At 33.7% G+C, this 24,332-nt stretch overlaps 2 protein-coding genes across 9 annotated transcripts in view; one reads left to right on the plus strand and one right to left on the minus strand.

Annotated features, from left to right (window-relative positions):
* The window catches only part of LOC120423869 (fasciclin-1), a 634,253-nt gene that overhangs the window by 209,030 nt on the left and 400,891 nt on the right, over positions 1 to 24,332 (plus strand). The gene's annotated exons all lie outside the window — the stretch shown is intronic.
* LOC120431798 (tigger transposable element-derived protein 1-like) lies at positions 19,728 to 23,923 on the minus strand. The gene is made up of 2 exons (XM_039596916.2): positions 23,696 to 23,923; positions 19,728 to 21,320 (listed from the first exon to the last, which is right to left on the minus strand). Exons 1-2 carry the CDS (start codon positions 23,717 to 23,719, stop codon positions 19,734 to 19,736), a joined length of 1,611 nt encoding a protein of 536 aa, XP_039452850.1. The 5' UTR covers positions 23,720 to 23,923; the 3' UTR covers positions 19,728 to 19,733.

A 24,332-nucleotide genomic window follows, 5' to 3' on the forward strand; every position in this document is an offset into this window, starting at 1 on the left:
TTTGTAATTTTTGTAATATTTGTAATTTTTGTAATTTTTGTAATATTTGTAATTTTTGTAATTTTTGTAATTTTTGTAATTTTTGTAATTTTTGTAATTTTTGTAATTTTTGTAATTTTTGTAATTTTTGTAATTTTTGTAATTTTTGTAATTTTTGTAATTTTTGTAATTTTTGTAATTTTTGTAATTTTTGTAATTTTTGTAATTTTTGTAATTTTTGTAATTTTTGTAATTTTTGTAATTTTTGTAATTTTTGTAATTTTTGTAATTTTTGTAATTTTTGTAATTTTTGTAATTTTTGTTATTTTTGTAATTTTTGTAATTTTTGTAATTTTTGTAATATTTGTAATTTTTGTAATTTTTGTAATTTTTGTAATTTTTTGTAATTTTTGTAATTTTTGTAATTTTTGTAATTTTTGTATTTTTTGTAATTTTTGTAATTTTTGTAATTTTTGTAATTTTTATAATTTTTGTAATTTTTGTAATTTTTGTAATTTTTGTAATTTTTGTAATTTTTGTAATTTTTGTAATTTTTGTAATTTTTGTAATTTTTGTAATTTTTGTAATTTTTGTAATTTTTGTAATTTTTGTAATTTTTGTAATTTTTGTAATTTTTGTAATTTTTGTAATTTTTGTAATTTTTGTAATTTTTGTAATTTTTGTAATTTTTGTAATTTTTGTAATTTTTGTAATTTTTGTAATTTTTGTAATTTTTGTAATTTTTGTAATTTTTGTAATTTTTGTAATTTTTGTAATTTTTGTAATTTTTGTAATTTTTGTAATTTTTGTAATTTTTGTAATTTTTGTAATTTTTGTAATTTTTGTAATTTTTGTAATTTTTGTAATTTTTGTAATTTTTGTAATTTTTGTAATTTTTGTAATTTTTGTAATTTTTGTAATTTTTGTAATTTTTGTAATTTTTGTAATTTTTGTAATTTTTGTAATTTTTGTAATTTTTGTAATTTTTGTAATTTTTGTAATTTTTGTAATTTTTGTAATTTTTGTAATTTTTGTAATTTTTGTAATTTTTGTAATTTTTGTAATTTTTGGATTTCATTCGACCGATATTTTTCGCAAGATGAGTGAAAAAGGGATTCCTTGTCACTTTTGTTAAATTTATTTAATAGCTTCTTGCGATATTTCAAAATATTGCTAATTTTTAACAATCTATCGTTTTTAATCCGTTTTAAACATCCAATCAATTTCAATCCGCCCCCAATACCACAGAAACTCATCTCCGGTGACAACACTTGCCAAATTTAATATTCGTCATTAAAATTGAACATTTGCAATTAACTTTCCCGGAAATTTTCCAACGGGTTAAACCCTACCGGCAGTGACCACTCAAATACCACATACTTCAATTGCATTTTTCCCGCGAAACCCACTGCAAATGAAAGGTAAATAAATATGTTCATATCGCGCATCGATTGCAGTGTTGCAGTTGGTGGGTTTCGATGTGGGTGTACCAAATAATTACGTGGCTTGCTATTATCCACTTTTGAGGATCTCCACCGCTTCCGATGGTGCTTCCGGCCGGATTCCGGTGAATTTTCCAACATCAATTAATGGTATCATCACCGGGTGGGTATATCTATCAGAATAAAGAAGTTTTGAAGGAAATGTTACGTTCTTACCTGGAAAATGTATTTTTTCATATATTAATGAATTCCAATGAAATTACATTTACAATACCGAATCCACACATTCGGAAACTCTTCTTGCGACGCATCGTTTTTGAGTTATAATCATAAACAAAAAATACATATTTTACACGGAATTTAGTGTAACATTTTAGAGTAACGATTTTCAATCAAGTGCAAATTCTGTTTACATATTTTTGATGCAAATTTACATATTGTTCGATGCAATATTTTTTAAGCGAATTCTGTTTACATTCCTAGGGTTCTACCTCTCCTACTAACATTGAGTCCAAAACCTCCCTACAAACATCTACACCACTAAGGTGACGTAGGGGTCCCTGCGCACTTTAGATAGGTGTTTACTAACATTCCTTCATTTCCCCGAGGATAGCTTGGACCCGGCGTGGACCCCCTTATGCCCTGGGCTGTATTACACACTCATCAAAAGATGAAGACATGGTATCTCCCGTGTTGGATTATTGTTCCGGATGAGGGTCTAACACAACCAGACCAAACAGTGGGATAAGCGTTGTGGAGCCTTCCGGTGGTGGGGCGTCCTCCAAATGCTAATGCTAATGCTAATGCTAATTCTGTTTACATTCCTTGTTTTACTGTGATGCTGAGCTTTTCTTCTTTTTTGTTTGACTACTTTTGAAAGTCAACTCTAACAATGTAAATTTTACAGTCTCTTCCATGTAATTGTGCATTGAATCCTAAATGCAACCTTGTTTGCATGTAATTACACTTGCACATCCGAAAAACGCCAAGTGTCAAAAGTGTCAGGGTGGCAAAAGGCCACACACGTGTCAACCGAAACAGAGCGAAGTCAACCCAAATTTGGTCACAGGAGAACGTTGGACAGAGGTTTTTGATGAGGGTGGGAAGCTACAACCAAGCGTGTAAAACATAATCATGATAATTTGCATAATGTTGTAGTGCCAGAAGCAGCAGAAACAGCTAGCAAGTTTGGAGCTTCTGGTCCCGTTTTGTTTCCCAAGGTTACTGACATCACAAACGGGTCAAAGTGTCAGGAGAAGAATCCTTTTTAGGGGAATGGGTCAGTTTTTTGACTAAATTGTAAGATGCTGGGATTAAAAAAATCATTTTTTTCTTGTTTCTTGTTTCTTGTTTCTTGTTTCTTGTTTCTTGTTTCTTGTTTCTTGTTTCTTGTTTCTTGTTTCTTGTTTCTTGTTTCTTGTTTCTTGTTTCTTGTTTCTTGTTTCTTGTTTCTTGTTTCTTGTTTCTTGTTTCTTGTTTCTTGTTTCTTGTTTCTTGTTTCTTGTTTCTTGTTTCTTGTTTCTTGTTTCTTGTTTCTTGTTTCTTGTTTCTTGTTTCTTGTTTCTTGTTTCTTGTTTCTTGTTGTTTTTTTTTTTTTTGATATTCTCAAAAATTATAAAAGTAAGCACTTTGAAAGCACGTTTGAACTATGATCTTCCGCCCTTTAAAGTCCTAAGCTCACAACACCCTTCCAGAGCAAACAATACTCTCGAAACACACACAAAAACTAGCCAATCCATTCATGAAACCAGTTTTCGGGGCCGGAAAGTTACGTTGGGGTTACTTTGCATAGTGTATTGGATTGCCATGTGAACGTCTGTGTGTGTGCTAGTTTTCTAAAAGTTTGACCAAGCTGTTGAAAGGAAGAAAAAGTTGACTTAGGTTATGATCACGGAGTAGGATTTGACCGGAAAGTTAGTTTTGTTCCGGGTATAATGAAGCTTTTGTTGTGTTTATATTATTTTCAGTTGTCTGAGGAAGATACTAGCAATAGAGATCTGGTAGGTCAAAGAAAAGAATCGATATTTTGATTTTGAACGTCGACAATTTGATCTCCCTTTTCCTTAGAAATTTAAACAGTGTTGCCAAAATTTTAAGTTGTAAAAAAATTAGAAATCAAAAAATTTATTTCTGTTGTTAGTTCAACAGTATTGCCACCTAAGGCGATTTTTTTTATAATTTCATGAAACAAAAAATTGACAATAAATTGTGTTGTCTTAAAAGCAACATTTTTTTCAAATATGTAATTAAAAAATAAACAAGTTTAAGCTGAGTTATAAAAATTTAATTCTATTTGGCAACACTGTGTAGCAAACAGCTGAACTGAATTCATGATTTTCTTCGAATTGTTTTTTTTATATTTCACAACACAGCTTTGAATCGCTGGTTGATTTTTATTCATATTTTGTAACGCTGTTTTTTTTTTAATAAAAATGAATTGAGTTTGTAATAGAATTTATTGTACTGACATCAAATGATGCTGCTCATCCAATTCCACGTCAAATTTGGCATCATTTTCCAGGAAACAAACCACATTTCCAACTTGATTTCCAATTCCATTTGAAAAACTTTTCCCTGTACGTACAACCATTTGCTGCGAAATCCTGGAAAACCCCAGGCCAACCAACCTAAAATCCATTCTGGCTTCTGGAATGCACCACAAAAAAAAGAGCACCGAATTTCTAAACTTCCTCTGGCTGCGCTTTGGTGCTGTTGTTTAAATTTTTGCTCAACTGCAGGTTCATGAAAAAGTTTTTAAGGCGGAATCAGTGGTGCATTCGTTTGACCAGCGGGTTACGTCATAAATATTGTGACAATGGGTGCCTAACCCTTGAATTGCTTGGAAGTTGCTGAAGCTGATTTTCGTTTATTTAAGGAGGAAATTGTTGGGTTATAAGTTTCAACATATTTTCAAATTTGAAGGTTCCATGTAACTTTGAGGCTGCTGTTGTACACTGCAAAAGGACTAGTTTAGAATAAAGGAAAGGATTGGAGGGCAGAGATTCAATCGTGATGAGTTATGAACTTCGATCCTCACTTTTACCATCGTTGTGCTTCTCTTCAATTGCTTCATATTGCTTCATATATTGGAAATGGAACCATGAGCTTCTGGCTGAACCTCCCCATCGTCGTAGCAGTCGTAAGTTCTCCGGGGTGGGCTAAATTGAATTGCTAGCTCTAGTCTAATAATATTTCGAATTTGAGCAGCTTCGTTGCTCTGTTTTTGTTGGCCAGTTTAGGAACGTCGGAATGCCAACCCCGGTACAGTGCCACCCCGATGGTTTGACAATGGCAGTCCCCCGGCCAACGGTCAAACTCGACGATGTCAAACCATCAAACTTCCACTGTAATGGACTGAAACCAACCCAGAAAGAGAGGCCAGAAAGCCAGGGTGGTTTTTGGGACTGGTGAACGGTGCATTAATGGAAAACAACCCTCACGCCAAGTGCGAAACAGCATCTGAAACTTGCCACCCCGAAATGTGCACAACGTGGTGGACTTCATTTCCGGCGACCCGGGATGGGCCCCGGAAGTATATCGATTTAATCGAGTTGCAGGTGGTGTACTGAAATACCGGTGAAAAGTGCGGTGTGGCGTGCAATTACCGCTTGTATTTCCTGGTGTTTGGGAAAGTATCTTGTTAAAAAGGATGAGCAATTTATTTTGATTGCAACTTTTTGGTTGAAATTTGCTGAAACTAATCGAGGATCAGAAAATACGCTAAAAGCATCTTGTCTGAGCCTTTTTAAAATGTTCCAGTAACTTCAGTAAAATGTAAAGCATGTACACTTCAAACAATAAAAATTAAATAAACCACATGTAAATGACACCCCGGACCAAGTGAGGCCAATTTATACAAAGTTTCCTTTTCATACATTCAATTAAACTCTGTGGCCATTCGGTAGCACGCGTAGTTTAATTGAATTTAAATAGGTGTAAAAACAGAAACCCGCTGAATATTGCCACCATGTCACGTTCACAGAAAAAAAAAAACAAAACTGACCACATATTGGTTTCAAAAGTACTCGATTCATTCAATTATGGTTACGGCCTGCTTGTTCTCACTCTATGATGCTAATAATTTGTTTTGTTTTGATAAAACAATAAAACGCCAAAATTTCGTCTTTCGAGGTTTGGTGACTAAATCTTATCTGGGATGAGATAAAAGAAACACGGGTAACTTTTCTCTTTAAATTAATTAATGAGAACTTTGTTTTAAAAAAATCACCTTAGAGAAAGCAAAATGAAAGAAAATTCACGAATCATACGAAATCGGTCTTTTTTATTAATTTTAATTTTTGTTTTTTTTTTTAATCCGGCTGAAACTGTTTTTGGTGCCAAAGAAGAAGCCATGTTGCATCATTAGTTTGTCCATATAATTTTCCATACAAATTTGGCAACTGTCCATACAAAAATAAGGCAAACCGAAAGCACCAAAACAATGTCAGCCGGATTAAAAAATAATAAAGAAATCAAATATCCAAAATCACAGAGAATTGCTCTAATGAAAAAAAAATGAAACTTGTTCGTGGTTTGGACTATGATCAGAAAAATAAACTTTAGGTAAAATTGTAGATGAATCATTTTTAATCTTTTGGATGTTTATATGATTTAGATTTAGTGGTCCAGAACGTATAATTTGGTGGAAAGTTTATTTTCCAAAATATGGAGCAATTTTGTATATTTGTTATTTTTGGAAGTGGTTGCAAATAGAAAATGTTTTTTGGCCTGGTTCAACATTAGCGTGTTTTGGAAAATCTAACTTTATAGGAATATTTTTGGGGATTTTTTTTTCTTTGCTTGAAATTGGTGCAAATTTGTCGTAGACACCAAAAGTCCCATAAGGCAAGCACAAATAGTTTTAAATGTTTTTCAAAAAACAGTTTTTTTAAAGTAGTAGTTCAGGGATTATTTGTTTTTCCATTTATACAGGTCTCCATACAATTTTGAAGGCTGGTCATACAGAATAGACATGTGAATGTTCAAAAACTGTAACTTGAGAAGGGATTTTATGATCGATTTGTCTTTGGCAAATCTGCAGGATATGGTAAGGACTTGTAGAGATTAAAACTTTAAAGGAATCCCCATTTTTTATTTTACTTATTAATACTTAAAGTTGAACTCCGAAACTACTTATTTTATTAATTTTCGATGTTTTTTATTTGTTTAACGTGAAGACTTCCATTATTGTCATGATTTTTCCTTCAAAGATATAAATTTTGCGTCGCTTTCAATATTTTGACAAAATTCCTTCAACAAGTTGTTAAGAATAGTGCCCTACACATGCTGATTCCTTTTGGTAACGATTATCCCATTCCTTGTAAAGTTATGGAAATCGTCATTAATCAATGATTGCCAATTAGGACGTCAATGACTTTGCCACAAAATTATGTAAATTTTGAAGCACAATTGATTTAGATCAAAAATTCCTTCAGTGGCTTCAAGATGGCAACAACCGGCATATGCTGATTCATTTTGGTGCTGAAATTCGTTAAATTTAATTTAATACAGAATATTTTATAGTGATGATCAAATTTCTTCGAAAATGATCAACAGCTTCACCTTAAGAGGACAAAAAGGCATCTTTTATGCTAGAGTTTAGGATGGTGCAAAATCTGGTACCTGGTAAATGATTTTTAGATTTTTTTTAAATCTCAAGCCAAATTTAATTTTTGTTAATGGGTAATTCTCCGCCAACTCACACAGTAGTTGCCCCGACCCCTCTTCGATTTGCGTGAAACTTTGTCCTAAGGGGTAACTTTTGTCCCTGATCACGAAACCGAGGTCCGTTTTTTGATATCTCGTGACGGAGGGGCGGTACGACCCCTTCCATTTTTGAACATGTGAAAAAAGAGGTGTTTTTCAATAATTTGCAGCCTGAAACGGTGATGAGATAGAAATTTGGTGTCAAAGGGATTTTTGTGTAAAATTAGACGCCCGATTTGATGGCGTACTCAGAATTCCGAATAAACGTATTTTTCATCGAAAAAAACACTAAAAAAGTTTTGAAAATTCTCCCATTTTCCGTTACTCGACTGTAAAAATTTTTGGAACATGTCATTTTATGGGAAATTTAATGTACTTTTCGAATCTACATTGTCCCAGAAGGGTCATTTTTTCATTTAGAACAAAATTTTTCATTTTAAAATTTCGTGTTTTTTCTAACTTTGCAGGGTTATTTTTTAGAGTGTAACAATGTTCTACAAAGTTGTAGAGCAGACAATTACAAAAATTTTGATATATAGACATAAGGGGTTTGCTTATAAACATCACGAGTTATCGCGATTTTACGAAAAAAAAGTTTTGAAAAAGTTGGTGGTCATCGATCATGGCCATTCATGGTCACCCGCGACAGACACGGACGACGAAACAAAGAGAAACGCAAAAAGTAACTTTTTCAAAACTTTTTTTCGTAAAATCGCGATAACTCGTGATGTTTATAAGCAAACCCCTTATGTCTATACATCAAAATTTTTGTAATTGTCTGCTCTACAACTTTGTAGAACATTGTTACACTCTAAAAAATAACCCTGCAAAGTTAGAAAAAACACGAAATTTTAAAATGAAAAATTTTGTTCTAAATGAAAAAATGACCCTTCTGGGACAATGTAGATTCGAAAAGTACATTAAATTTCCCATAAAATGACATGTTCCAAAATTTTTTACAGTCGAGTAACGGAAAATGGGAGAATTTTCAAAACTTTTTTAGTGTTTTTTTCGATGAAAAATACGTTTATTCGGAATTCTGAGTACGCCATCAAATCGGGCGTCTAATTTTACACAAAAGTCCCTTTGACACCAAATTTCTATCTCATCACCGTTTCAGGCTGCAAATTGTTGAAAAACACCTCTTTTTTCGCATGTTCAAAAATGGAAGGGGTCGTACCGCCCCTCCGTCACGAGATATCAAAAAACGGACCTCGGTTTCGTGATCAGGGACAAAAGTTACCCCTTAGGACAAAGTTTCACGAAAATCGAAGAGGGGTCGGGGCAACTTTTCCCGATTTCGTGTGAGTTGGTAGAGAATTACCCTAATGCCAAATCAAACTTGGTATTGAAAATGCTAGCACTCATTTCTTGATAAAGTGCACTGTTCCATGTTATATGCAGTTTGAGGTGAAGTTTTTCGAAAAGTTCTCAGTTTTTTTGCAGTGCAAAATATTTTGCACTCATGCAAAAAAACATTTTCAAAACCTGAGAAAATTTCCAGCACTCATGCAAAAAACATTTTCAAAATCGGACTGCTGGTTGCTCTCAAAGCTTTAGTTTTGTGATAAAAACCAGATAAAAACAAATTTCTTCATTTTTCAACTCGCTCTCAATATTTGCTCGATTTTGAATGTTTAGAAATTGAACTTTTGTGAAATTTTCTGCTATTTTCGGAAATATGACTGTATTTTTTATACGTCAAGCTTATGAACACTACTAAAAAATTTCTTACATACTAGATATTTTTTCTATTGTACCAATTTTTTTCATAGCTCTAATTTAGACATACCGAAATGTATGTACTGTGAATTTTCATTTTAATAGCGCTTAATTAAAGTAATGTCAAAATTCCATGAAAAAGAGCAGAAAAATTTAAAATTGAATCAATAGTTTAGCTTTCGGATTTTTTGCCGGGGTGCTTTTCCCATATAAAGGATTTTAAAATTTCTAAAAACTGAACATTTGTTCGAGAAAAATTACCTTGATGCCACATTACCATATTAAAAATAGAGTGCTCAGTACATAAATGTGTAAAGTTATTTTTTATTTCAATTTGAATTTTTCGTCTGAATATGATTTTTTAAACTATTGTTGAACTTTAATTTCTTTTTAATTCAAAAACTCTTTACTCTAGTGCAAAACAATCCCCTAAAACATAAAAATATCGTGAATTTCCCGGGAATCGAGAGTTGAACTTGGCAATTTCCCGGGAATTCCCGGGACCCGGGAGTTTTTTTTAACTTTGCCAATAAAGCCAATAATTTATAAAGAAAAGTAATAAATGTGTTTCTTTTCAATTAATTCAGTTACTTATTCAATGAAACGTTAATTAGAACCTCATTATTTTCGGGAACTGTCTACCTTTTATTTTTTTTCTGAATCTGCAAATATAAGATCGTTTTTTGAGCTTTTTGTGACTGTGGATTGAAAAGTCAGCGAATCCTTATTCGCACAATATGATAAATAAAGACTCAAAACAACAATTTTTATTTTTTTATTTTCTTTAGTGTCAACTGTAAATATTCATTAAAAAATAGTTATCAGGAAAACCAAATATTCACATGTTGTGTACATTAACTTTACAAAGATCGTCAGAGTTTTTTTTTAATATGATTTAACATTCCAAAAAAGTTGGAACGGTAATTTCAACTCAATGGTTCTCAGACATAACTCAACAAATCAGGATGATTCTTCTTTCCAGTGATTTGTTAGGATGTCTAAATGATTCTAGAACTTTGCAGAACTTAATTTGATCAAATCTGTAATTTCTGCGATCAGAAACATCGTTCCAACTTTTTTTTGCGTGTAAAAAAAAATCGTCAAAAAATCCGCGGAGGCAGTCGTTTTGAAAAAGGTAGAATGATGTTTTGGGTCGCAGAAATTAAAGATTTGTTCAAATCAAGTTCTTTAAATTTTTAGGATCATCTAGACATTCTTACAAATCACTGGAAACATCGTCCCGATTGGTTGAAAAATTCTCGAAAACCATCGAGTTGAAGCTTTTTTTTTTGGAGGCTTGGGCGTCCGTGTAAGTTGGGCATGCGTTGGGCGTTCCAGTGTTAAAAAGAGATAAATTGGAAACACAAAATGACTTATTGTCATCGATAAAGAAAATTACCTTGATACTGCAAAATTAACTTACTAAGAATTTAGTCCTAAAATTAAGCTTAAATTTGTGATATTATTGTTCACAACGATAAAGCTTGTTTTTCTGAGAACAATGACCTTTTCAATGACCTCAAATGATTAAAAATAGATTTTTAGTTCAATTTTTAAAAATTTTAAAAATTAACTTTGCAACCCTTCATGACAGAAAAGGTCCTACTTGACAGCTCGTTCCAAGGGAACCATAGTTGATCCATCGAAAAAATGTTGTCTTGTCAATAATTTGTTTGCCTAAAATGAAAAAAGTGATCAGAAATGGTTTTTAATTGTGTTTTTTACTAATGTACATAAAAATTGACATAGGGCTTTAGTACCCAATTGGAAAAAAAAACTAGATCATGAGAATTGCTATGCTCGAGAGAGGATATGGAAATTATACTTATTTCGAAAAGTTTTTTCCCTCTTAGAAATAATAAATAGAAACAATAACAGTTATAATAACAGTGCATTTAGGTGAATTTATAAGTATTTAACGGTGTTTGATAAGTTAAAATTTACACTTTCTGAATAAAAGAATTTAAAGGGATGCATTGGTTTATTCCAACTTGAACATCGAAATTTTGAAAATTTAATGTTCCAAATAGTTTAGAATTTTTCGAATGTTTTTTCTGATGAGTTAATATAATTTTGCTTCAATATTCATAATTTTAAAATTTCCCGGAAGTCTCGACCAAATTTCCCGGGAATCGAGAGGTCCAAAAATGATCGATTTCCCGGGATTTTTTTCCCGGGAATTTCCGCTCGTCACCCTCTAATCATGAATTAAAAAATAATCTTTGAAAATTCAAATTTAAGTAACAAAATTTCAAAAAAAAAAAAATATATTCTCCGTGTACTTATCTTAATCATTTTCTACAACTTTGTCCAAGACACCAAATCGATCAGAAAATCCCAAATCTTGAGATGGAACTCCCAAGATACAGATTTTCATCGATTTTAGATTTTCGTGTCTGGAAAAATTGAGCAACAAATAAATTTTCGGCTTTATATAAGAGTAATTCTCTACCAACTCACACGAAATCGGGAAAAGTTGCCCCGACCCCTCTTCGATTTGCGTGAAACTTTGTCCTAAGGGGTAACTTTTGTCCTTGATCACGAATCCGAGGTCCGTTTTTTGATATCTCGTGACGGAGGGGCGGTACGACCCCTTCCATTTTTGAACATGCGAAAAAGAGGTGTTTTTCAATCATTTGCAGCCTGAAACGGTGATGAGATAGAAATTTGGTGTCAAAAGGACTTTTATGTAAAATTAGACGCCCGATTTGATGGCGTACTCAGAATTCCGAAAAAACTTATTTTTCATCGAAAAAAACACTTAAAAAGTTTTAAAAATTCTCCCATTTTCCGTTACTCGACTGTAAAAAATTTTGGAACATGTTATTTTATGGGAAATTTAATGTACTTTTCGAATCTATATTGACCCAGAAGGGTCATTTTTTCATTTAGAACAAAATTTTTCATTTTAAAATTTCGTGTTTTTTCTAACTTTGCAGGGTTATTTTTTAGAGTGTAACAATGTTCTACAAAGTTGTAGAGCAGACAATTACAAAAAAAAAATGATATATAGACATAAGGGGTTTGCTTATAAACATCACGAGTTATCGCGATTTAACGAAAAAAAGTTTTGAAAAAGTTACTTTTTGCGTTTTTCTTCGTTTCGTCGTCCGTGTCTGTCGCAGGTGACTATGATCGGCCATGATCGATGACGACCAACTTTTTCAAAACTTTTTTTCGTAAAATCGCGATAACTCGTGATGTTTATAAGCAAACCCCTAATGTCTATTTATAATTTTTTTTTGTAATTGTCTGCTCTACAACTTTGTAGAACATTGTTACACTCTAAAAAATAACCCTGCAAAGTTAGAAAAAACACGAAATTTTAAAATGAAAAATTTTGTTCTAAATGAAAAAATGACCCTTCTGCGTCAATGTAGATTCGAAAAGTACATTAAATTTCTCATAAAATAACATGTTCCAAAATTTTTTCCAGTCGAGTAACGGAAAATGGGAAAATTTTTAAAACTTTTTAAGTGTTTTTTTCGATGAAAAATACGTTTTTTCGGAATTCTGAGTACGCCATCAAATCGGGCGTCTAATTTTACATAAAAGTCCCTTTGACACCAAATTTCTATCTCATCAACGGTTCAGGCTGCAAATTATTGAAAAACACCTCTTTTTTCGCATGTTCAAAAATGGAAGGGGTCGTACCGCCCCTCCGTCACGAGATATCAAAAAACGGACCTCGGATTCGTGATTAGGGACAAAAGTTACCTCTTAGGACAAAGTTTCACGCAAATCGAAGAGGGGTCGGGGCAACTTTTCCCGATTTCGTGTGAGTTGGTAGAGAATTACCCAAAAATAATATTTCTGAATAATTTATTTAAATACGGTCAAAATTTATTTTTGCAGTGTTATATATTTTTTAAATTAAATTATTGGTTTGAAAATGATCATTTTTTGATGACTTATAATGAAATCGATTGAATTGATACAAAAAAAATCAAAAGCTAATAAAATTTATTGTAATACTAAATACTGAAAAAAGATTTGAAAGTCTGACGGATAAGCTAACAGTTTTATAGTTTATCTTTACCTCTCACCAAATAACAATATTTTGTAATTCATTTCATTTTAAAATCAAAAAAATATGGGAAAATTTTCACTCCCCAACGCTTTCATTTGTCCTATGCTGCCAATAGGTTTCACATATTTGCGAACACGGTGAACCCTGAACATGTTTTCCACGTCTCTTTCGTCTGTTTATGTTGTTACGCTTGATCGATTTGACGCACGGCTCGTCATTTCCCCAGTTGTACACTGAAATGAGGAATGCTTCTACCCCCATTGCTTGACGGCATGAACCCAATTCCAGAGTCTGTCAAATTTTGGATAACGGTTCCAACTTTTTTCTTGGAACCATGTTGATCCCAGGAACGTCCTTTTTCGGGCGAATTATGAAAGGTACTGAAGCATAAAACGAAAAATTTTGGATTTCAAAATGAACTAAATTTGTAGGATTGCTTTTCGTCAGTAATTTCAAAACCTAGGGCAAAATATTTGATCGATCGATTCGTGTTGTGTTGATGTAGAAATGGGACATCAAAAATAGATGCTTTTTTTAACCGGGGTATGATTTATGACAATTTTTATTCAAATTAAGAAGGATCGGAATTCGCGTTGTTATTGGATTGAAAAAAAAAAATTACAGTGATTGTTATGATTCGGCAGTTGCATTGGATGTTAGCGATCTTTCCTTTGAGTGTTTCAAATTTATCCGAAAGCTCTTACTATTGATGCAAAATTTTGAAAAACACCAAAGTTCGTCATCAACAGTTGGCAAGTTAAGAAGTCACTTAATGACATAGATATATAGACGATAATTTCGTCTTTGTTTTGTCGTCGACGAATTGACTTTAAAGTCTCAAATTTTGAGGTTAAAAGTCTCTACAGCTCCAAATAAATTGTGCAAAATCGTAAATCCGCTAATCTGCGCTCACAAATTTTCCCAAAACTCCGAGTGGCCCTCTCCACCTGGTTGTTGGTCGGTGAAGAACCCTTCAAATGACGCCGCATCAGCCGGTGCTAGTTGTGTTTGCTGTTGAGCATGGAACGCGAACATGGACCCCGTTCCCACCATTGAGTGCCGTGCGATGGGTTTCATGGTCACTGCGTGTTGATTGGGCCTGGTCGCCCGCCATCTGGTTAAACGGTGCACGGTTTCCGGTAGCAATATTGATGCAATTCGATGGTTTCGCGAAACTGTTAGGGGAAACCCGGGCTTCACACTTGACAGCACTTTCGATTGATGGAACTCGAGTGATGGTGGATGTTTGTGAATTGGACAATTTTAAAATGTTTTCTTAGTACTGAACATGATGAATAATTTAAAAAATCTTTTGAGCCTCGGATCTTCAAAGTCTTTAGAATTTTGAAAAAGTACTAGGCTTAGTTTTCAGAAGACGACATTTTTAGAATGAACTCAGCAAAAAGTTTGTGGCTCTTTTTCACTAATTGACAGGAAAATTCCTTTTATTTCTATCAAACTTCATTAAAACAAAAATGTCCCAACTTTCGTGGTAAACCCTCTTTTCATTATTCCCCATAAGTATTCGTCATTAAAGATAGTTTACTCGTTCACCTGAAACGCTCCATCTGCTTTACAAATACTCACCCAAATCCCTTCTTTGTAATATTTCTGCCATGATGGTTTCTCGACATAAGCTCATTTACTTCCCCCCAGCACCTCACCCACCCATTTTTCCACCTGACGAAAAGCCAGCACAAAAAAAGCTCCCGGATGTTGATTGAATTATTAACATTAACAACGAGTCACGACGAGTCCTTTTGCTGCTTTTTTGTTCCTTCTCTGCGAGTGTGCTAATTGAATAAGATAGCTTTTTGCGTGGGTGCCACGTGACTGAACACACACACGCAAAATGAAAATGAACGAGAAGTTTGACCGGCTTTTCGGTTAGGTCAGTGTTCAACGGGATCATCAACGGCTCACGTGTGTTGTGTTTTGGGGAGGGACCATGCGTAATCTCTTCAGTCGTTTTTGTGTGTGTGCTTTGTGGGGGTGGAATTAGTACGTTTTCTCGTTTTCCACGTGATTGAATATTCGTGGGAGGCTCAGGGTGCAGGTGAGTGTGTGATGATTAGTTTTGAGCCTTTTTCTGTTCGAGATTGCTAGTTAGGATACCTGCTTTGAGCAGAATTTTAATTAAGGGAAAAAATCACGTGTCAGATACAGCAGCATTGTTCCAACAATAGAGTAATTCTCTACAAAATCGGTCTTTTTTCTTCAAATTTAATTTTTATATTTATTATTTGAAATTTGGATGCTGTCCATACAAAAATGTTGCATGAAAATTAAAAATCTGTGTCTTTTGAAGGGATTTTTTGATCGATTTGGTGTCTTCGGCAAAGTTGTAGGCATGGATACGGACTTCACTGAAAAAAATCATACACGGTAAATTTTTTTTTTTGGTAAAAAACTTGATTTGCAAAAAAATACTAATTTTTTTATTTTTTGATATGTTTTAGAGGACAGCAAATGCCAACTTTTTAGAAATTTCCAGGTTGTGTAAAAAATCTTTGACCGAGTTATGAATTTTTTAATCAATATTTAAGGTTTTTCAAAAAATCGAAACGCTGGTCGCAAAAATTTTTCAACATCATTTTTCGATTTGCATTCAAAAAGTATTATAGTAAAATTTTAATAAAGTGCATCGTTTTCAAGTTAAATCCATTTTTAGGTGACTTTTTTGAAAATAGTCGCAGTTTTTCATGTTTTAATGTTTGCCCACATTAGAAAAAAAAATATTTTTAAAAAGCTGAGAAATTTCTCTATATTCTGCTGTTTTGAACTTTGCTGATACGACCCTTAGTTGCTGAGATATTGCCATGCAAAGGTTTAAAAACATGAAAATTGATGTTTTCTAAGTTTCACCCAAACAATCCATCATTTTTTAATGTCGATATCTCAGCAACTAATGGTCCGAGTTACAATGTTAAAAATATGAAACATTCGTAAAATTTTCCGATCTTTTCGAAAAAAATATTTCCATTTGTTTAACAAATACTAACATTTCAAAAGGGCGTAATATTGAATGTTTGTTTAAAATATTTTGTTCGAAAGTGGGCAAACAAACAGCAAACAACTAATTTAAAAAATGTAAAACTGTAGCTATTTTCGAAAAAGTCACCTAAAAATGGATTTAACTTGAAAACGATGCACTTTATTAAAATTTCACTAAAGTACTTTTTGATTGCAAATTTAATTTTACATCGAAAAATAAAGTTGAAAAATATTTGCGACCAATATTTCAATTTTTTGAAAAAAAACAGTATTGATTTAAAAAATCATAACTCGAGTAAAGATTTTTTGCACAACCTGGAAATTTCTGAAAAATTGTCATTTGATGTCCTCTAAAACATATCAGAAAATGAAAAAAAATTAAATAGTGTTTTTTGCAAATCAAGTTTTAGTGAAAAAAAGTTACATAAAAAATCATCAAAAAGTTTTTTACCGTGTATCATTTTTTTCAGTGTAGTCCATATCCATACCTACAACTTTGCCGAAGACACCAAATCGATCAAAAGATTCCTTCAAAAGATACAGATTTTTGAATTTTCATACATCATTTTTGTATGGACAGCTGCCAAAATTGTAAGGAAAATTATATGGACAAACTAATGATGCAAAATGGATTCTTTGGGCATACCGAAGGCACAAAAATTTTCAGTCGGATTAAAAAATACAAAAAAATCGAATGACCGAAATCTGAGAAAACTGCTCAATAGAAAAGTCTTTCAAAACCCCTTTTGAATACGTTATAACATGTTCGCTTTTATTCCAAAAACTAACCATTTAACACATTTTCATTATTTTGAGACTTTTAAAGGTTTGAAAACTTTCAGGATCATGAGACTAATGACTTTTCAAAACATTCAAGATTTGTAGACATTTAAGATTCAGACATCTTCAACATTTGTAGTCTCCACATGTTGATTTTCAAAACTTAAGGAATCTAATGATTTGGAGACTTGCAAATTTTTAAGATTTGAATACTTTTAAAAGACAGTCGAGATTAAAAAATTAAGTGATTTGGAAACTTTCAAGATTTGTAGGCTTGATTTTGAAACACTTGATATTTTTAACACCTTCCAGGTTTGGAGACTTTCAAGATTCAGAAATCTTTCAGGTTTTTAAACCTCCACGAATTGGAGATTTTCAAGATTTGGAGACATTAAAGATTTAAAGAATTTAATAATCAAGGTTGAGAGACATTAAAATTGTGGACACTTATATGATTTAAAACCTTCGAGAGACATTTTAGATTTGGACTAGGAATGTTTTAAGATCTGGAAACATTCATTTTTTTAAGAATCTCTTTCCGGGTCTAAGTCATTTAAAGTTTGGAGACTTGTGGGAATTCAAAACATTTGTAGATTTTGAAGATTTGGAGGCTCTGGAGGTATTAAGATTTGGATATCATCGAGATTTGTAGACCATCAGGTTTGGAGATTCTCAAGATTGACAATTTTCGAAATTTTTACACTTTCCAGGTTTGGAGACTTTTAAGCTCTTCAAAGAGATCTTGAAGGTTTTTATTTAGTAGTTTTAGAGATTTTATATTTTCATGCATTCGTATCTTTAAGGTGGAAGTAGATTTGGAATCTTCCTTGATTTGGAGACTTTTAAGATTTAGAGTCATAAAAGAATTGAAGAATTTCATGATGTGGAAGCTTTCAAAGACCTTCAAGATTTGGAGGCTTATGCGATTAGAACATTTTCAAAAGATATTCAAGATCCGGAGACTTTTAAAGATGTGCAGGCCTAAAAGATCTGGGAAGTTTTAAGATTTGGAGTCCTTCAAGATTTGTAGACTTTCATGTTTTGGACTTTGAGCTTTTTTATGATTTGGAGACTTTTAGGATTAGAAAACTTTTTAGATAGGAGACAACAACGATTTGAAGTTTTTTCGAATGTGGAGTATTTCAATACTAAGAAGATTTCAAGATTTGGAGACTTTAGAGATCTTCATGATTTGGATGCTCTCATGATTTAAGACTTTAGAGATTTAGAGACTTTTAAAATTTGCTAACTTGTTAGCCTTGGAAACTTTCAAAATTCAGTAATCTTCATGACTTGGAGACTTACAAGACTTGAAGAACCTCATGATGTGGAGACTTTCAAGGTTTTGAGATTTTCTGGTGACTTTGAATGATTTGAAGTCCTAAAATATTTGGGAACTTTTGAGATTTGGAGTCCTTCCAAACAGGAGACATTCATGTTTTGGGGAATCTCGTTTCAGGTTTGGGTCTTTTAAGATTTGGAGAATATGAGACTTGAAAAAAAGTAGACTTGGAGATAGCAAAATTCTAGACCTTGATGTTTCAGAGACTTTCAAGATTTGGAGACCATTAAAGATTTGAGAACTTTAAAGATTTGGAGTTCTTCAAGATTTGTAGACTTTCAAGTTTTGGGGAAACTCGTTCGGCTCCGACAATAAAGTACGTCACGCTAAAAAGATTTGGAAAACTTCAAGATAGAGACACCGAATAAATTCAAGATTTAAAACATGTTTAATTATTGGAGACATTCAAGTCTCCAATTTAATAGATTTGGAGACTTTGTGGAGCGTTCTTTTATCACGTAACGTAGTAGGAGGGGGGGGGGGGGGGGGGTTCGGAGGCCGTGTTACGCTCCATACAATTTTTTTTAAAATGGTATGGAATTTTTTTACGAGGGGGGGAGGGGGTCTAGATTACGATTTTTTGCGTTACGTAATAAAAGAACGCTCCCTTGTAAATTTTAGATTTAGATATGTTAGACATTTGGATCTTCAAGAATTCAAGATATTTTAAGAATTGGATAAATTCAAGATAGTTTAAGGATTGAAAACATTCAAACAACATAAGATTTGGAGATTGTATGATTGAATATGTAATAAATTATTTTAAATGAATACTTTTTATAAGATTGATATAATTCATATATAAGAGTTTAGAGCGCAACAAAAAGTGCGCACCTTCATGAATATTGTCTTGTTAGCTGACAGATTGCGGATTGAGTACGAGAGCGCGCTAGCGAGCTGCGAGAGAGAACAACGAGCGAGATGCGCGCGGCCGCCGAAAGAGAGCATGAAGGTTGTCAAAGCAGTTTTGTGGTTAACTTGCGTGAAATAAGACGTAAGTAAGTTAGTTGCAAAATATCTGTGTTTTTATTATAAAAGAAACTCCCCGATCACGAGAGAGATTTTTTAGATTTGGACTGATATCAATCCCAGTCGACATTTTTCGAGACGAGATTTGTGATCAAGCCTTCCGTCGAATGGGAAGTACATGCTAGTTCCGGCCTAACTTATAGGTTAGGTCATTAGGTTAATCCAGGTGTATGAGTCAACTCCCTGGAAAAAGTAGAAAACTGCTGCGGTAGAGTCGCTGGGCGGCAGTTGGAACCACAATCCAAAGATCATCCGTAATTGCGTCACCATTTCAAGCTTTCGGAGAGATTTTCAAGAATTGGAATCCTGCAAGACTTGGAGAATCTTCAAGAGAATAGATTAGGAGACTTTTCAGGTTTGGGGACCTTAAAGATTTGGAGACTTATGTGTTTTGAAGACATTTAGTATATGGAGACTTTCAAAATTTAAAGAACATCAAGATGTGGAGTCCGTCAAGATTTGGTTATTTTCTAGATTTAGATAACTTTAGACTAGACATATTTGAAGACATTAACGATTTGGAGATTTAAACGATTGGAATTTCAAGATTTGGAGATTTGAAGACTTCAATGATTTAGAAATTTGAACAGCTTGCAGACTTTCACGATTTGGATACTTGCACGATACAGATAAGAAAACAACTGAAATGAAATCCAACTTATGATCCTTTATTCAAACAGTTCTTACTTTGCACCTCCGTCACCATCATTCACTCCCCCTCCGAATCAAAACCCAACGTCTCCTCCTTGATGGTAATCTCTTCATACAATTCACAGCTTGCCATCACTTCAGCTCCACTTCCGTCCACCACCGTCGCCCCTGTCTCCTCCGATCGCTCACCCACCTGTTCCACCAGTTCCGATCGCATCTCACCCGCCCAGCCACAAACCTGCTCGAGCCGCTTCGTGATCAACTTCTGCCGCAACCCGTTCCGGTCGTGGGCCATGAAAAACGCCCGTGCTTCGGCAAGCGCCGCCAGATGGCGGTCGAGTTCCGAGATCAGCGTGGGGTCAACCGGTTCCTGCTTGACCTCCGTTCGGAGACCCTCAAGGCGGATCCTTTCCATCTGCTGCTTGTGGAACAGTTCGATCACCTCTTCGGTGGTCAGTTCGGCCGGGGTGATGAGCTTGCGAGCGAGGTTGATTGAATTGTTGTTGATTTTGAGGGTGGCGGCGTTCGCGGTAATTTGGCGCAGGATCATTTCGTTGCAGAACCGACCCGGAATGTCTTGGAACAGCTTGATCCAGGCGATCGCGAGGGTGGATTTGTGCAGCTGGGCGATGCACTTGGACAGCAGCTGCATGGCTTGGTCCAGGGTGAACCTGTGCCACACCACACGGAGGGGCATGCCGGTGTTGACTTCGGCGATCAGGTACTCGGACAGGTTCTTGAGGTATACGGCGTTCAGGTGCTGGAGGATTCCCTGAACCGCTGGCAGAAGGGAAGAGTTGCATTCCGGGGGAAGGTACACTATTTTGATTGAGTCCTCGTACAGATCTTGAGGATAGCTTTCGTCGGAAGCCAGAACGAGCATGGAATCTTTGTCGAGTTCGTTGACCTGCAAATACGTGGTCTTATGCGGCACAAACTGCTCGATAAACCAGGTTAGGAACTGTACCGTCTTATCGTCCTCTTCCTCCAACCTTTGATACGTTACAAAATCTCCAGAAGCGTTACAGCACAGCATCAAACTGACGCTCTCCTGTTCCGCCAACCCCGGAAACCGTTTCCACCAGAACGTAGTCCTCTCCGCCATGAAGATCTGCTCCCGCGAGAACCCGCCATCCCGGATCATGTTCTTCACAGACGCCAGGAACTCAACCTCGATCGGCGGCACCCGATCCGCGTGCGGTCGCACCTCCGTCAACCCATACTTCTTGCGAAACCTCGTGAACCACCCAAAGCTGGCCAAAAACTCCGCCGAGTCCTCGTACCCCAGCTCCCCGATCGCCTCGTAAATCTGCACCGCCTTCGAGCAAATCTTCGAGCACCAAACCGGCAACCGTTTCGCCCTCATGTCCTCCAGCCAAACCAGCAGGCACGACTCCATCTTGTACAGCCGCAGGTTCCGCTGCCGGAGCGCTGCCTCGGCGCCCTCTTCACCGAGCGTCGCTACCGCGGCCCGGATGGTGGCTTGCTGCTTGCCGATGCGCCGAACGGCCGACTCGGCCACGTCGTGATCGCGAGCGATCCGCGAACTGCCCTCGCCCGCGGCCAGCCGGTTCACGATGGTGAACTTTTCGCTCAGCGGCATGATGCGGCGCCGCTTGGTGGCGGGTGGGGAATTGCGGGAAGACTGTGGGTAGGAAGTTTGAATCAGTTGAATTGCAGTTACGGGTGACTAAAACTACTGTAAACATTGTCGCTTAATTTTTTGATTGTCCATAAATTCAAATGTCCGAATGTCCAAAATGTCCAGAATGTCTAAAATGCCCAAAATGTCCAAATTTACAAATTTAAAAAATTTACAAAATTTACAAAATTTACAAAATTTACAAAATTTACAAAATTTACAAAATTTACAAAATTTACAAAATTTACAAAATTTACAAAATTTACAAAATTTACAAAATTTACAAAATTTACAAAATTTACAAAATTTACAAAATTTACAAAATTTAAAAAATTTACAAAATTTACAAAATTTACAAAATTTACAAAATTTACAAAATTTACAAAATTCACAAAATTTACAAAATAAACAAAATTCACAAAATTTACAAAAGTTACAAAATTTACAAAAGTTACAAAATTTACAAAATTTACAAAATTTGCAAAATTTGCAAAATTTACAAAATTTAAAAAATTTACAAAATTTACAAAATTTACAAAATTTGCAATATTTACAAAATTTACAAAATTTACAAAATTTACAAAATTTACAAAATTTACAAAATTTACAAAATTTACAAAATTTACAAAATTTACAAAATTTACAAAATTTACAAAATTTACAAAATTTACAAAATTTACAAAATTTACAAAATTTACAAAATTTACAAAATTTACAAAATTTACAAAATTTACAAAATTTACAAAATTTACAAAATTTACAAAATTTACAAAATTTACAAAATTTACAAAATTTACAAAATTTACAAAATTTACAAAATTTACAAAATTTACAAAATTTACAAAATTTACAAAATTTACAAAATTCACAAAATTTACAAAATAAACAAAATTCACAAAAGTTACAAAATTTACAAAATTTACAAAATTTGCAAAATTTGCAAAATTTACAAAATTTACAAAATTTACAAAATTTGCAATATTTACAAAATTTACAAAATTTACAAAATTTACAAAATTTACAAAATTTACAAAATTTACAAAATTTACAAAATTTACAAAATTTACAAAATTTACAAAATTTACAAAATTTACAAAATTTACAAAATTTACAAAATTTACAAAATTTACAAAATTTACAAAATTTACAAAATTTACAAAATTTACAAAATTTACAAAATTTACAAAATTTACAAAATTTACAAAATTTACAAAATTTACAAAATTTACAAAATTTACAAAATTTACAAAATTTACAAAATTTACAAAATTTACAAAATTTACAAAATTTACAAAATTTACAAAAGTTACAAAATTTACAAAATTTACAAAATTTACAAAATTTACAAAATTTACAAAATTTACAAAATTTACAAAATTTACAAAATTTACAAAATTTACAAAATTTACAAAATTTACAAAATTTACAAAATTTACAAAATTTACAAAATTATCTAAATGCTCAAATGTTTAAATGTCCAAATTTTCAGATGTCGTTTTGACCTGTTGATATGTAAAAACAATGATATTTCTTTTCAAATTTTGGTAGTTTTCCAGTGTTTTTTTATTCCATGAAATCCTGCATTCGCAATGTAAATAAAAAAATAGACAATAGTTTAAATTTCAACATTTTTGTTAAATTTAACATTTATAATTTAAAATCCGTTATTTGGTTTGGTAAAACTATTTTTTTATATAAATTCTTACCTATTTTGAAAATTTTGGACGGTTCATTAACTGTAATCATGGAAAATTTCAAAAATCAGGTATTCAGTTTAAAAAAATCAGCTTTTTTTTTGCTTCACTTCGATCAGAATTGCGAGAAAAAACTTTTGAACAAAATTATTTAATGAACCCCAAGATAAAGACATATTAACTGCCCATAATTGAAAATTCGGCTATTATGCCAAATCAAGTATTCCGAGAAAAACGCGTTTTAGTGTTTGTCACAAAATCTCCGTCAAGGCAATTTCCCATAAGAGTGGCATATTAGCCATTTGATTTTTCGCATCGACAGCCAAATCTAAACATTATTTCTGTGAAACTCAAGGTTCAGAAGATGCGTTGGAACATCCTCTACAACCTGGTGCTAATATTTCGTTTTTGCCAAAAGTGGATATTAGCCGTTTTTTCAATGGTGGGCAGTTAAGGTGTTCATAAATGGAGCAATAAAATAGAAAATAATTGAACTGAGCCATGTTTTACGAATTAGGTATACTTTTCCTAAAAATCAATATTTTTTCCAATGGGAAACACAAAAACTGGCAACACTGCTTCGTAAGATTCTCTGCCTATCAAACCAACAAAATTTTCATGAATCTCTCAATTTTATCAAAACTAAAAAAGTCATTCGAACTAGCAATTAATCACCACACTCACCGTTGATTCCGCCTCTCCTTCCATCACTCACAGCAACGGTTTTCCACTTTTATTTCGTAAAACAACTGTTTTCAACCACCTCAAAACAAACTTGCATCGATCGTCCCTCGTGCAGCAGCAACAGTGGGCCGACTGACAGCTTGCCATATGCAAACCAAAAACACTTTGCATGTATTGGTGAGAGCAACCCCACATCGCCACGTGTGTGTTAGTTCTCTCTCCTTATGGCCGATCGCTCTGAACAAAAATCTACCCGCGTAGCTGACGGTGACAGCTGCCTGTCGGGCAGTGTTGCCGTTTTGCCTGTTTATGTCTTATGTCGATTAATCGAAAGTTTATGGCGCCCGTCCTAATAAACATGCGGTAATTATGTTTTGGGAAAAAGTCGAAACGCATGTAATAAAATAATTTAATTGAAACGACTTTCCATAAATGACACACGGAGCGGGGTTGTGTTGCGCTCAAGCGTGCAACATATTGCTCGAATTAAGGGACTTAACATAAACACAGCGTTGACGACGACGGCAACAACTCCGTTGTTCGGGATGTGTTTAATTACAAACTTTTTACACTGTCAGTCAGACTGTCTCGTGAGATGTGACTTCATGTTCATTCATGCAGAGAGGGACAATTTTGC

This window comes from Culex pipiens, chromosome 1 (genome assembly GCF_016801865.2).
Source record: "Culex pipiens pallens isolate TS chromosome 1, TS_CPP_V2, whole genome shotgun sequence".
NCBI classification, from domain to species: Eukaryota; Metazoa; Arthropoda; class Insecta; order Diptera; family Culicidae; genus Culex; species Culex pipiens.